This window comes from Podarcis filfolensis (genome assembly GCF_964270895.1).
Source record: "Podarcis filfolensis genome assembly, chromosome: 14".
NCBI classification, from domain to species: Eukaryota; Metazoa; Chordata; class Lepidosauria; order Squamata; family Lacertidae; genus Podarcis; species Podarcis filfolensis.
Window position 1 is genome coordinate 1489903 of NC_139616.1, and position 16029 is coordinate 1505931.

General features: G+C 42.8%; 1 protein-coding gene across 1 annotated transcript in view; it reads right to left on the reverse strand.

Annotated features, from left to right (window-relative positions):
* THSD4 (thrombospondin type 1 domain containing 4) overlaps window positions 1-16029 on the reverse strand; it is a 146781-nt gene that overhangs the window by 74141 nt on the left and 56611 nt on the right. Inside the window, exon 2 of the mRNA XM_083586569.1 lies at window positions 4619-4823. Coding sequence (XP_083442695.1) covers window positions 4619-4823 — 205 coding nt within the window. The remainder of the gene's footprint in view (window positions 1-4618; window positions 4824-16029) is intronic.

A 16029-nucleotide genomic window follows, 5' to 3' on the forward strand; every position in this document is an offset into this window, starting at 1 on the left:
GGTAGACTCCACCATGGGCACAGGGCCAGGGCAGGAGAGTGCTAGAGTTCTGTCTAGACGAGTTGCGTGGGATCAATTCCAATCTGTTACCTCCGAGGATGTGAACAGGCTGCTTGAATGAGTGAAACCAACCACCTGTCTCCTTGATCCTCCCCCATCCTGGCTCATAAAAGCGAGCAGGGAAGGTCTGAGCGATGGACTGCGGGGTGGTGAATGCTTCCCTCTGTGAGGGAGCCTTCCCAGGCCCACTGAAAGAGGCAGTCATTAAAAAAACATCTTTGGACCCAGCCAATATGGCCAACTATCACCCAGTCTCAAATCTTCCATTCTAGGGCAAGGTGATTGAGGTGGTGATTGCTGAGCAAGTCCAGGTCTGGAGGATGCGGACCATTTGGATCCCTTCCAATCGAGATCGTCATGGGACTGAAACTGCCTTGGTCACACTGGTCAATGATCTCAGGCGGGCTAGGGACAAGGGTGAAAGCTGTTTCCTAGTTCTGCTGGATCTCTCAGCAGCCTTTGATACCATCAACCATAACATCCTTCTGGACCGTCTAGAGCATGGGTCAGCAAACTTTTTCAGCAGGGGGGCGGTCCACTATCCCTCAGACCTTGTGGGGGGCCAAACTATATTTTGGGGAAAAAAATGAATGAATTCCTATGCCCCACAAATAACCCAGAGATGCATTTTAAATAACAGCACACATTCTACTCATGTAAAAAACATGCCGATTCCCGGACCGTCAGTGGGCTGGATTTAGAAGGCGATCGGGCCAGATCCGGCCCCCGGGCCTTAGTTTGTCTACCCATGGTCTAGAGGGGCTGGGAGCTGGGGACACTGTTATACAGTGGTTCCACTCCTTCCTCCTGGGCCGTGTCCAGAAATTGGGGGGGGATGAGTGTTCAGACCCCTGGGCTCTCACTTGTGGGGTGCCTCAGGGTTCTGTCCTCTCCCCCGTGCTTTTCAACATCTACATGCAGCCGCTGGGAGAGATCATCAGGGGGTTTGGGCTGGGTGTTCATCAGTATGCAGATGATACCCAGCTCTACCTCTCTTTTAAATCAGAACCAGTGAAGGTGGTGAAGGTCCTGTGTGTCTGGAGACGGTTGGAGGATGGATGGCGGCTAACAGATTGAGGTTAAATCTTGACAAGACAGAAGTCCTGTTCTTGGGGGACAGGGTTGGGCAGGTGTGGGGGACTCCCTGGTCCTGAATGGGGTAACTGTGCCACTGAAGGACCAGGTGCGCAGCCTTGGAGTCATTTTGGACTCACAGCTGTCCATGGAGGCACAGGTCAATTCTGTGTCCAGGGCAGCTGTCTACCAGCTCCATCTGGTACACTGACTGAGACCCTACCTGCCCGCAGACTGTCTTGCCAGAGTGGTGCATGCTCTAGTTATCTCCCGCTTCGACTACTGCAATGCACTCTACGTGGGGCTACCTCTGAAGGTGACCCAGAAACTACAACTAACCCAGAATGCGGCAGCTAGGCTAGTGACTGGGAGTGGCTGCCGAGACCATATAACACTGGTCCAAAAGGATTTACATTGGTTCCCAGTACGTTTCCAAGCACAGTTCAAAGTGTTGGTGCTGACCTTTAAAGCCCTAAATAGCCTCAGTCCAGTATACCTCAAGGAGCGTCTCCACCCCATCATTCAGCCCAGACAGTGAGGTCCAGCTCCGAGGGCCTTCTGGCAGTTTCCTCACTGTGAGAAGTGAAGCTACAGGGAACCAGGCAGAAAGCCTTCTCGGTAGTGGCGCCTGTCCTGTGGAATGCCCTCCTGTCAGATGTCAAGGAAATAAACAACTACCAGACTTTTAGAAAACATCTGAAGGCAGCCCTGTTTTGGGAAGTTTTTAACGGTTGATGTTTTATCATGTTTTTAATATTCTATTGGGAGCTGCCCATTATTATTTTCTGTTGATCCACGTTTACTTGTGGCTATACCCAGTGCTTTAAAAAATGTTTAGGCGTGCTCTCATTTTCCAACTCATATTGAAATAGTGCCCCTCAATGAGGGCAAACTTAGATTTACAAAATGTTTAGGGGAATGCGTACCCCCGCGTCTCCCCAGAAAAAAAGCACTGGCTATACCTTTGTAATACCTTTGTAATTGGGTTGTATATACACTTGTGGATATATTATAACATTCAATAAAAAGTTAATGCTTTTTTTAAAGAAGAAGGGAAGAAGACCCTGGCTGCCAGATTAGGCAAAGGCCCGTCTCATCCAGCTTCCTGTCTACGCAGTGGCAAACCTGGTGCCCACACCCTCCAACATTTCTCAGATGAAAATAGAGATATCCTTTTCTACACCAGGAAGCTTCTCCTGTGTTTTATCTCCTGCACACATAGATGCCATATACACATCTACATTGGTCACCTTGAGCCAATGGCACCCTCTCTGCCAAACCTACAGTACCTCACAGGATTGTTGTAAAGAAAAAATGTGTGAGTGAAGGGATCGTGTACAACATGTTCCACAGATAAATGGAATAAAATTTTAGCTGTAAGCTGCCTTGAGTCCCTGTCAGGGAAAAAGAGGAGGAGGAGGAGGAGGAGGAGAGAAACTGTGAGAATGATCAGGAACATAAATGTTGAGTAAATGCTATTGAATTCAGTGGGACTTACTTCTGAGTAAAAATGCTTAGGATTGCAATGTAAGGTTGGCCAATCTTGACCCAGTTACCTAGGAGCAACCTCCATTGAATACAGTGGGACTTACTTCTGAGTAGACAGTGTAAGGCTCCATTTACAATAAAGGAATAAGCACTCTGAGCATTTCCTAAGAAATGGCTGACTGCTGAAGCATTGCAATTATCTAATTTAAAGTGGATTGGTGACCTTTTCCTTCAAAGTTATAGGAAGGGCTTCATATGCCAGCACCAGGAATACAGATGCAAGGGGAAAGGGCATTTTTGTCCCATCTGTTCACTGGAGGAGCAAGAGGCATCAATTTCCATTCAAGCCAGAACACCACGAAAGGAAGATCAGCCTGGTCCAAACAGGTCATAAATGCCCAGTTATAAGCTTCCTCCTCCTCCTCCTCCTCCTCCTCCTTCGGCAAGCTTTTGGGAAAATGTGTAGGGAGCCAGCAATCCACAGAAGTGCATCAGACACCCTCATTATGTAGCTTTCAGAGGATGCTAAAGATATACCTCTTGACTGTGGCTCTGGATGCTTGAGGTGTATATTTTTAGGACCTACCTTATTTTTAGGATTGCTAATTGTTTTAAACTGTGTTTAATATTCTGTTTTAACATTGTAACCTGCCGTGGGACCTTAAGGCAAAAGGCAGCTAATAAACAAACAAACAAACAACTCAGGAGTAGTCCACATGATATCCTCCAAGTGTCATTTGACTACAACTCCCATCAGCCCCAAGCAGCATGGCCAATGGACAGGCATGATGGAAGTGACAGTCCAACAAAATCTGGAGAGCACCACACTGGCTACCCCCAAGAAAATGATGAAATCAGAAACCAGGTTCAATTCTGGCAGAAAGGTGGAAACTTGGGCCTAAAAGGTTTGAGGACGGAGCTGTGATGGCATAGATAAAGGCTCGCTGGCCCATGAGGATAGAGCCCTTCCATAGCATGAAAAGAGATGGCTGCTAGCTCTGAGGGGACAGAATGGAAAACCAACTGAAGAAAAACCAAGTTCGTGCAGAGCTTATAGTGGCAGCAGTAAGTGGAAGGAAATGGAAAACTCAGGATTCCAGACAAGTGCATTGGGGAAAAGGCTACTGAATATAAGAGAGAACAAATAGTTAAAGAAAGGGGTGGGAGGAAGACTGCTTTAAAAAGAGAGAAACATTAAAACCGATGTGACCACTCAGCGGCATTTCACAGAAAGAGCACTGGCATAAAATTGCAACATTTCTGCTCTGGAATCGGGGTGATTGGCGAGTATGGGAACAGAACCAGCCCCTGGTTTCTCAGGCCTCACACAGTCCCTAGAGTCCCTGTGGCTTTGCCTGTGCCAACCCCAAGGTGGATGCTTTTAAAAACCTGTCACACATAACCACATAAAACCACTTTAAAGCAGAGGGTCTGGCTGTCAGGCCTCTTGGTGCAGTAAATCAATCTTTCCCCCTCCCAAGAAGGAAGGTTCCCATGACTGCCCTTCTACCCAGCGCTACCAGACACTTTGCATACACCATAAAGGCAAATGTCTTTCCTGTTTTCACAAGTTGCAACCAGCTGATGAGAGACCCTGAGAGGCCACATCTGCATTTCAGATGCAAAGCAGATAAGATAAAATCAAAGCCAGGGCATCACACAGGGCTGCAGGAGATGGATACAGAGAACCCAGGCTTCTGTTTTCAGCCCTACTTTCACTAAGTAAGATGCAAAATACAAGCATGTGGATACATGTATTTGTGTGTACAAATTGTATGCAATTTAAATGGGCTTTGTATATAATTTAAATCAGTAGGCAATGGGTCAGTATGTATTTATCTCACAACATTTATAGACCACTTGAGTGTAAAAGAAAATGGACTTAAAGACTGAGTGCATTTGAAACTATGGAACAAAGCCAGGCTGGTCGATCCCAATCTATCCCTCTTCTGACCTCCTAACATCAAGTTTTTAGTTTAAATGAAACATGACTTACCTAAGTAATTGTTGCTCTTGGACATTTCTGTAATGTTGATTTTTGTGGCCCCCTCTGGGATTTCTACTATCTTGTGGTAGCCAAGGTTGGTCAGGGTGTGCTTGAAGACCCCTGAGACCACTTGACAAGCTGTGTTGTCCCCTCCGCATATCCCACATTTGTCGACCACTTTGTCTGAGCCCAGATAGTCATCACAGCCAATGCTCTGTCAAGAAGAGACAAAAAGTGTAGATCAGTTACAAGGATAACTGAAAAGCTTCTATGAAATGCCTTGGCATTTGGTTTTAAAAAAAAATCAGCAAAACTAATAGGGAGTTCTCACAGATTACTGGAAGAACACATGCTTGGCTTGCAGAATTTCCAGGATCTCCACTCATGCAAAGCAGGTAGTGGAACTGGAGCAGGAAAACCACACCTGAGGAACAACAATAGGCAGCACAGGGCTAGATAGTGCAAGGGTCTGGATGAGGACAAGGCAGCTTCATATGCCCCTTCTTATGCCTCCTTATCGAAAGGGCCACATGGGTTTGAGTGGGGGTGGGCATCCTTTTTTCTGTGGAGGGCTGTACTCTCTTGAGAGCAATCTGTTGAGGGCCACACATTGGTGGTGGGAAGAACCAGAGATTATTATGGATGGAGCCAGAGACAAAAGTGTTTTGGATTAATTAATCTGGGATGAAGATCACCTTGCTCCAGGTTTTCACCATAGTTACCTTGAATTAGAATTTCCAATCTTACACATATGTACTCGGAAGCAAACCCCACTGTGTTTGATGGGGTTACTCTGAAATAGGGAGGAGGAGGAGGATTTTAGTACAACAGACCAATTCAGATATTAGAAACTAACCCGTTTTAGTCTCTCTCTCTCTCTCTCTCTCCTCTCTCTCTCACACACAAAGTCTACTAATTTGTTTTCAGATGCCTTGAGGCTGGGGTGACTTATTCTCTCAAGCCATATGATTACAAATAAAAAGTTTTGAAAAATAAATTTAACTTTTTCTAAACATTTCCTCTTTTGTTTGTTGTGAAACTACCTAAAATCAAGAGGAAACACTTTTAAAATCAATGAAACACAAGGAGGGAATGAACAGGAAGAAAAGAACTCTGATGGGATGGGAGGATACTCCAGTTTCAGGCGAGGGGGCTACATAAAACAAGGGCTGCAAGTATATGGGTTGGTTTCTTGAGGGTTAGAAGATCCAGTCTGTGGCCCCTGAGTCTGAGCTGTGTAGGCCTCTTGTTAGTTTCAAGAGAATCAAGGTGGGAGAGGGCAGCAACTAACTAGCATAGTGCTACCATGAGTAGAGGCAGCTATGCATACCGAATGCTATACAATTAGACTTTTTAATGGCACTACATGAGTGAGGCTTCTCAGGTCCGGGCAATAAATGGCATGAGGAAATCATCTGCTTTCTCACCTGTGATGGGTTTAGACCATCTTCGCCCAACCACCTTGATTTGTGGAACCAACACTTGTCAATAGATATTACTTATCACAGCAGACATGACTGTGAATTAATGCAGGACTAATAAAAGAATGTAGCAGGTAGACCGAAGCTGTCTGCAGTCAAGAACCAAAAAGTGGAGGGAGTGGGAATTCTTTAGAGAGAAGCATGGGAAGATGTTTGCCACCAATGGTCTATCTGACTGGAAGTGCTCTCCATGGTTTTAGGCGGGGCTCTCCTCCAGTCTGGAGATGCCAACAACTGAACATGGGAACTTCTGCATGCAAAGTAGGTGCTCCCCCCGAACCACAGTCCTTCCATTCTCATTGCACTGGATTAAGGGAATGACTAGGACAGCGGGTTGTTCCCAATATTAGCCCCATTCAGAGAAGGCACACTGACATCACTGGGAATTAAATTCATTCATTTCAATGGATTTACTCTGAGCAGAACTAGCATTGGCTAAAACCTACATTCCCTCAAAACATGATCAAGAGGAAGCCCCAAGAAAGATTTCAACCTCTTGTCATTTTAGAAACAGCTGAGTTCTTGTTTGGAGCAACTGGCTTTAAATATTTTTAATGTACATACAGCTGGAGAAAGAGAAAATACTATGGCAATATAGAAACTATGTATGCATGAGAAAAGGGACGCGGGTGGCGCTGTGGGTAAAACCTCAGTGCCTAGGACTTGCTGATCGTAAGGTCGGCGGTTCGAATCCCCGCAGCGGGGTGAGCTCCCGTCGTTCGGTCCCAGCTCCTGCCCACCTAGTAGTTCGAAAGCACCCCTAAGTGCAAGTAGATAAATAGGTACCGCTTTATAGCGGGAAGGTAAACAGCATTTCCGTGTGCTGCGCTGGTGCTGGCTCACCAGTGCAGCTTCGTCACGCTGGCCACGTGACCCGGAAGTGTCTTTGGACGGCGCCGGCTCCCGGCCTCTTGAGTGAGATGAGCGCACAACCCTAGAGTCGGTCACGACTGGCCCGTACGGGCAGCGGTACCTTTACCTTTACCTTATGCATGAGAAAAATAATATTCTTATAATAATTTATTACATCTTGATATTTATGTAGTTTATTCTGGGCACAATGCAAGGTGTTGGCACTGACTTAGAAAACTCAGTGTAATTATTGCCCTAGTCTTCCAAGAAGGCTTCCCTCATTGTGATGTGTGTCCCAGCACAACCTCTGTCATTAGCCAATAGTTACCTCCGAACTGTGCTATGAGTCAAATCTATTCAATGAAGGCAAACAGGGAGACCCTGCTGTTGTTCACCATCCCTCTCCCTGCCTCACTCTCAGAATGGCCAAGGGGTCTTTCCTCCAAGTGGAGCACTCTGAGCCTGGTGGAAAGTGCCTACACCGTGCATGGATAAAGTGGTACAAAATGCTCTTTAAACATGGGGGGAAATCAAAGAACCAGGTAATGGTAAATGTTTTCTCTAAGTTTAAAGAGCTTTTCTAGTCATGGCTGCAAACTGCAATGGCACCAAATAAGAACATAAGAACAGCCTTCTGGATCAGGCCAATGACCCACCTAGACCAGCATCCTGTGCTCACAGCAGCTAGTCAGATGCCCTGTTGGAAACCCCCAAGCAGCGCTCAAGCACAAGACCCTCTCCCCCCCCGTAGTTTCCAGCAAATGGTATTTAAAAGCATCGTTGTCTCTGCTTGACACCCTGCCTAGTAGCCACTGAAAGCCTTCTCCTCTTTTAATTTGTCCAACCCTCTTTTAAAGCCATCCAAGGCAGCCTTAATCGAGTGCTATAGTTAACTCTGCTCTGGTCCATGGGGTCATGAAGTCGGACACAACTAAACAACAGCAACAATAGTTAACTATGCACTACATGAAACAATCCTTTCTTTACCTTCATCTATTTCACTCAGCTTCTTCTTTTTTTATAAATATTTATTCGATTTTTCAATTTTATACAAACAAAAAAGAAAAGGAAAAAGAAAAATATTAAAAACAAATCAATTTCAATATCACTTTTCAATAACATGTTTCTTTGACTTCCTCATACCTCCCCTTCTTGTTTTCTAGTTCAAAATGATTATCCAGCAAATCCTAATCTCTTAACATTCCTTTTAACTAACACCTTATTTTCCAATTAACTTTTTTAAATTTTATAACTTAAACAATATTTATCCCATTTCTTTTTATCATAACAGCTAGAGACCACATAAATTCAATCCAGCATCTTTCAAAGTTCATTAATTTTGCAATATTTCTGTAAATAGTCCTTAAATTTCTTCCAATCTTCTTCTGCCGACTCTTCTTCCTGGTCGCGGATTCTGCCGGTCATTTCTGCCAGTCCCATACAGTCAATCAACTTCATCTGTCATTCTTCCAGAGTGGGTAGATCTTGCGTCTTCCAGTGCTTTGCTATAAGTATTCTTGCTGCCGTTGTAGCATACATAAAGAAAGTTCTGTCCTTCTTTGACACCAAATGGCCGACTATGCCCAAGAGAAAAGCCTCTGGTTTCTTCAAGAAGGTATACTTAAATACCTTTTTCATTTCATTATAAATCATTTCCCAGAAAGCCTTAATCTTTGGGCACATCCACCAAAGGTGAAAAAATGTACCTTCAACCTCCTTACATTTCCAACATTTATTATCAGGCAAATGATATATTTTTGCAAGCTTGACTGGTGTCATGTGTCACCTGTATATCATTTTCAGAATATTCTCTCTTAGGGCATCACATGCCGTAAATTTCATACCGGTGGTCCATAACTGTTCCCAGTCAGCAAACATAATGTTATGTCCAACATCTTGTGCCCATTTAATCATAGCTGACTTAACCGTTTCATCCTGTGTATTCCATTTCAGCAGCAAGTTATACATTTTTGACATGATCTTAGTTTTAGGTTCTAGCACTTCTGTTTCTAGTTTAGATTTTTCCACCTGGAAGCCAATTTTCTTGTCCAAATTGTAAGCCTCCATTATCTGAAAATAATGAAGCCAGTCTCGCACTTTGTTTTTTAATTTCTCAAAGCTCTGCAATTTCAGTCTGTCTCCTTCTTGTTCCAAAATTTCCCAATATTTCGGCCATTTGGCCTCCATATTGAGCTTTTTCTGGGCTTTCGCTTCCATTGGTGACAACCACCTTGGGGTCTTATTTTCCAATAAATCCTTGTATCTGATCCAAACATTAAACAAAGATCTCCTAACAATATGATTTTTAAATGCCTTATGTGCTTTAATCTTGTCATACCACAAATATGCATGCCATCCAAAAACGTTATTAAAACCTTCTAAGTCCAAAATGTCTGTGTTTTCAAGAAGCAGCCAGTCTTTCAACCAGCAGAATGCTGCTGATTCATAGTAAAGTTTGAAGTCTGGCAGGGCAAAACCACCCCTTTCTTTTGCATCAGTTAAAATCTTATATTTTATCCTGGGCTTCTTGCCCTGCCAGACAAATTTAGAAATGTCTTTCTGCCACTTCTTAAAACAATCCATCTTGTCCACAATTTGCAATGTTTGAAACAAAAACAACATTTTAGGCAATACATTCATCTTTATAGCTGCAATTCGACCCATCAAGGAAAGCTTCAAATTTGACCATATTTCAAGATCTTTTTTCACTTCTAACCAGCATTTCTCATAGTTATTTTTAAATAAATTCCCATTTTTAGCTGTCATATTAATCCCCAGATATTTCACTTTCTTCACCACCGTCAAACCTGTTTCATTCTGAAATTTCTCTTTTTCAAACAATGTTAAATTTTTCTCTAAAACCTTAGTTTTGGACTTGTTCAGTTTAAATCCTGCCACCTGGCCAAATTTTTGAATTAATTCTAAAACTCTTTTGGTACTAGATTCTGGCTCCTGTAACGTCAAAACTAGGTTATCTGCAAATGCTCTCAATTTATACTGTTTGGCTCCGACCTGTATGCCTTTAACCAACCGGTCCCTTCTAATCATATTCAGCAAAACCTCCAGGACCGATATAAAAAGTAAAGGGGAAATTGGGCACCCTTGTCGTGTCCCTTTTTCTATCTTAAATTGTTCCGTAACCACATTATTTACAATTAGTTTAGCCTTTTGTTCAGAGTATATTGCACTTATACCATTTTCAAAGCCTTGGCCTACCCCCATACCCTCTAAGTTCTTTTTCATAAAACTCCAAGAAATGTTGTCAAAGGCTTTCTCCGCGTCCACAAATATCAAAACAGCTTTGGTATTTATGTTCACATCTAACTTTTCCAAGATGTCAATTACATTCCTCAAGTTATCAGATATATGTCTTCCCGGTAGAAAGCCCGCTTGGTCCTTATGTATCTCTTCAATCAATACTCTTTTCAGTCTCTTGGCCAAAATATCAGCAAAAATTTTGTAATCCACATTTAATAAGGATATGGGACGGTAGTTTTTAAGTTGAGTCTTTTCAGTCTCTGTTTTCGGTATAAGTGTAATGTAGGCCTCTTTCCACGATTCTGGTGCCCTTTTCCCTTCCAAAATCTCATTGCAGACTTCCTTCAGAGGTTGAATTAGCCAGTCCTTCAAAGATCTATAGTATCTGGAAGTCAACCCATCTGGTCCCGGAGATTTGCCCAATTGCATATTTAAAATGGCACCTTCTATCTCCTAGTCTGTTATTTTACAGTTCAACAGTATTTTACTTTCCTGTGAAATTTTTTGTAATCCATTTATTTTCAAAAATCCATCAATGTCCCTTTCATTCTGTGGCCCTTGTGCATATAGTTGTTTGAAATACTTCTGGAAACAGTTTCTAATCTCATTTGGATTGTTTATGTCTTTTCCTTCTACTTCCAGGTTTGTAATTGTGTTTAATTTTTGTCTTTTTTTCAGTTGCCAAGCCAGTAATTTCCCACATTTGTCCGCCGATTCAAATGTCTTCTGTCTCATTTGTTTAATTTTCCATTCTATTTCCTGATTCATCAATTCCATATATTGCATTTGATAGATCTTTATTTCTCTCAGAATCTCTTGTGACTTCGGCTTGGCTCTCAATTTTTTCTCACCTTCTTTAATTTTCTCCAAAATTTTATCTTTTTTCTCATTTTGCCTTCTCTTTTTTAATGCATTCTGTTGTATCAAAAACCCTCTCATCACAGCTTTACTCGCATCCCAGATTACTCTTTTTTCCACATTTGTTGGCAAATTTAATTCAAAATAGTCTCTTAAAGTCTTTTGGGCCTTGTTGTATACTTCTTCATCTCTAAATAAGGTGTCATTCATCCTCCATCTGAAGGTGCCGGTTGTTGTTTGCTTCATCTCCATCTTTACAGCATTATGGTCAGAACAAGTTTTAGGGCAGATCTCCACTTTTTTTATCTTTGGTGCCATTCCTCTAGTAATCCAAATTTGGTCAATTCTGGTCCATGTCATCTTGGCTTCAGAGAAAAATGTTCCCTCTCTCTCCAGAGGGTTCTTATTTCTCCAAATATCAATCAAGTCCATGTTGTCAGTCATTTCGAAGAAGGTTTTTGGTAGTCTACCATCTTTGGTGACTACCTGTTTTTGCGCCTTGTCCATATTAGTAGATACAACTCCATTCATGTCCCCCATCAGGATTATATTGTAGTCCATAAAATCCATAAGAGTCTCATGCAACTTCTTAAAAAATTCCGACTTCCCCTCATTCGGTGCGTACACGCCTACTATCAAAAATTTCTCTCCTTGGAACTGAATTTCAATTACCAAATACCTTCCTTGTTCATCTTTGAGGATAAATTTCGGTGAAAATTTCTCCTTTACATATATCACCACTCCTCTCTTTTTGACTTTGTCAGACGAAATAAACTCTTGCCCTAATCTTTTATTGACAAGTATTTTCCTGTGTAGCCTCGTTACATGTGTTTCCTGTAAACAAATCAAGTCCAATTGTTCTTTTTTTAATATATGGAAAACACCTTTTCTCTTTCTAGGGGAATTCAGTCCATTACAATTCCAACTTAGAAGTTGCAGAGACATGATTAGTTAATTAATTTTCCCTCCCACTGCGCCAAGTTGTTGTTCTTCTTCTGTCGGTAGCTTGTCTCTCCCTGAGCCGGGGCGCCCAGATAATAAATTTGCTATCTCCAAAAGTCCTTTTCCTGACACCGATGGGTCCTCACCAGATTCCACTTCCTTCTGTAGGTCCTCTTCGTGATCTTTCAGAAACTTGTCCTTGTCATTTACTGTCCTTATTCTTATTTTCTTTCCTCTGTATTTAAAAGACAGGCCTTGGGGGAATTCCCACCTGAAGATTATTTTGTTTTTTCTCAACAAAACAGCCAGATCTCTGTAGTAGGCCCTTACCTCCAAAATATGTTTAGGTATATCTTTGAAAATTTCCACAAAAGTGTCCTCAATTTCCAAAGTTCTTTGATAGTGTAAGTTCAAAATTTTGTCTCTTTCTTCCTTTGTTTTTAAAGTAATCAAACAATCTCTTGCTTTGTTCTTTCCTTGTCTTCTGCCAAGTCTAAATGCACTGACTATCTTAAATTCTTTTTTCCCCAGGTCCTTTTGCCAAAATTGTAACAATTCCTTTGTGAGAAATTCTGCCAAATTATCTTTCTCACTTTCTGGCACGCCTCTGATTCTTAAATTCCTCTCCTTTCTTTGTAGTCTATCATGGACAGTGTCAAGTCATGCTCTTCTAACTTTTTATATACCGGTGGAATCTTTTCCTGAGCAGCAGTTGCAATTTCCTTAGCCTCTTCAGCCAACTTTCTAGTTGAGGCCGATTCCTCCAGTAGTTTTTCAATAGACTGTGTATTAGAGTTCACCTTTTTTCCTAATTCATCAATACTTGAAGTATTCAAATCCATTTTTGCTGAAGCCTCAGCTACTTGTCTATTTGTCTCTTCCACCTTATTAGCCAATTTCTCCAAAGTTGCATCAATCTTGCCCAATGCTTGAGCCAAAAGGTCTTCAGTTGACATAACTTTTGGTTTTACCTGTGGGGCAGCAGCTCCTACTGTACCCGCTGCACCAGCTATTGAAGGCCTTCTCTGATGTGTAGTATCAGTCTTGTATTGTCTACCGGACCTGGTAGTTTTTTCCTGTGTCAACTCTGTTTTCCCTTTATCATCTGCCATAACACTCACATACACTCCCAAGGTCAGTCCCACGCTTGGAGAGTTTGTTTTGAGAAGAAATTTTCCACAGCAGTTACTTATTGACTAGAATGTCATTGCAACATAGTCACCTCTAGGGGTCACAGTTCCAACTTCTTATTGCAACTTTATAACAAATAAAGTCCTGATAAATTCCCAGTATCTTAATATCAAATTTTCAGTCCTAAAAGGTTACTTTAATTTCCAATATAGTTCTGTCAACACTGTATCCTTTGCAGAGCTAAATCAAACTCTTTTTTGCTCTTGCTGTTTGACAGTTCCCTCTGATCGGCTCCCCCGTCATAGGCAGTCCGTTCCCAGGTTTTAAAGTCAGCAGATATACTTTAAGTTTTCCTTTCCTTGCAGGACAAATATCTTTCAAATCTCACCCCACTGTTCCTGCAAACAGAGGGGAAAATTTCCTTTTTGGTGCTGGATTTTAATCCTTTCAAAAACACGTCTTTCTCAGTCACAGCTTTACAGTCTCTTTGCTTTGATCTGTTAACAGTCCGGAAAGGCAGACTTCCTGTTTTTACCTTTCCCGTTTCGGTGCCAAATTCTTTAAAAATTTCTTCCAAATGTATGTCAAAATCCTACTCACGGGTAGTTGTTTTCGAGTCCAATTGTCCAGTGAAGAAATCAGCGCTCTCCGACCCTGGCTATGCGGCTTCACTTTGCGGAGACGGGTAGACAGCTCTCAGCTCCACGCCGCTCACCCCCGGTCCGATCCGGAGCCTTTAAAAAGGCTCCTTTGCAGCAGGGGGGGCGCAAATGGAGCCCGCCGAGCTTTCAGCTCACAGGCTTCCCCACCTGTGATTTTTTTCGGGTCCCCGCTTCGCTGTAGCGGTAGAACCCCAGCTCCACGAAGCCGATTTCCTCCAGAGATCAGAGGAAATCCGCCATTACGGTCGCTGGCTCAGCTTCATTGACCGTGGCTCAGCTTCATTGGACATCCATGAATTCCAGAGTTATGGGCAGGAAAGAAAAAACTTTCTCTACTTTCTCCTTGCCATGCATAATTTTAACAACTTCTATGATGTCGCCTCTTAGATGCTCTCTCAGCTACCTCACATAAAATACCTCATTCTGAGGAGTGACCCCTTGATCTTTGGACTCGGGGCTGAAAGGAATCATAGAATCACAGAACTGTAGAATTGGAAGGGACCCCAAGGGCCCAACCCCCTGCAATGCAGGAATCACAACTAAATAATCTCTGAAAGATGGCCATCCAACCTCTGTTTAAAAATCTCCAAGGAAGGAGAGGCCACCATCTTCCTAGCATAGCCGGCATCTATGCAGGCTGTGGGGTCCCAGGCACCCACACATTTTCAGTGAAAGGCACCCCTGATATTCTATTTGGCCATGCATGCATGGCGCACAGCATGCACACATTACATTGGCATGGCCATACGATGTGTCCTCAGTATGCCCTGGGCACCCACTGTTGCTGGGGTAAGGCGCCCCTGAATGCAAGAGAAGAATCTGTGGTTTATCAACCACCACCACAACCTGGGCCCCAAAACCTGGGGACAAAACAAGGCTGCAAACCCCACATATACTAAGGACCCTCTTGCTTCAAGGATCTTCAGTGGAGACTGTGTTTCACCGGCTTTCAGGGATGTAGCACATTGATATACCCTTTATGCAACCCAATGGAATTATGATTGGAGGAAATGGCTCAACTAATTTACAAACTGATTTGACCCAAGCCTTGAGTTGCTCACCCATTTTAACTCAGCATAATTTACCAGAGTTGCCATCATATTCTTTAACAGTAGCTTCTGAATTCAACTATCATTTTGGGGGTGGGGGTGGGGGAGAATCAGGTGTGCTCTGCCAGACATTGGCATACAGAGAACTTCTGTATTCTGTTGGATTACCAGGAGTCTCCCCCTTCCAATAGCAGGAAGCAGATATTTATAACACTGATGAGTTATGGCATATTGGACCAGACACCAGTAATTGGTCCAAAACTTAATATTACTGGTCTTGGGCCAAACTAATTTTAGGGGTGAAGAAAAAAGCAATTTTTCTGGCAGGTTATCCCCCCCCCCAGTTTCTGTTTGTTTTAAAGGCAGCTGCTCAGTGGTGATCATAGCTTTGGAATGTTTAGCAAGGATGGAGAAAATTTTCAGTCTTGCAGCTCAACAGGAAAGGTGAGTTATTAATGGGAGATGGAGCAATGCTGGCAACCTGTTTTGTTCCATCCTTCATCAGGATAAATTGTGACCAGATGATTAGAAGAGGAAAGAAGAAAAACAAAACAACAGGAAGAGGTAAAGAATGCAAGCTGAGACAATATAAGGAGGACATCATTTTCCATAGAGTGCTGGGAAAGGTTCAAATAACATCCTAAGACATGGGGTGGTATTCAATTAAGTTTTGCTCAGAGTAGACCTATTGAAATTAATGGCTCCCACTTAGTCATGCTCATTAATTTCAAGGGATCTTGAATGCCATCCATTCCCTCGCAGGTTGGGCCTACAACTTGCATAGCTCAAAGTGGTGCCTGTTGGAGCTATGGGTGAGGGGTGTCATTTTCAATGCTTCCCTGTGTACAAAAGTTTCAGGCAAAGAGTGGGACATCAATGAGAAAATATCTAAGTAAGCCTTTTCTGTTTGGATAGAGTTTTTCTTTTTCTTAATATTTTTTTTAGCCCCACAACCTCCCCATTTGCAATCTAAAATGGTACAATCCATTACTACGGAATGGTATGATAAAATATGAGGAGTGCTGCAGGTTCAGGCCAAAAGCCTATCTAGTTCTCTGCTCGCATGGTGGCTAAATCCCCCTGAGAAGCCCACAAGCAGGTCTTCCCCCACCTCCAGCCCCGAAGGCAGGACAGAGCCCTTGTGGTTGTTGTTGTTTAGTCGTTTAGTCGTGTCCGACTCTTCGTGA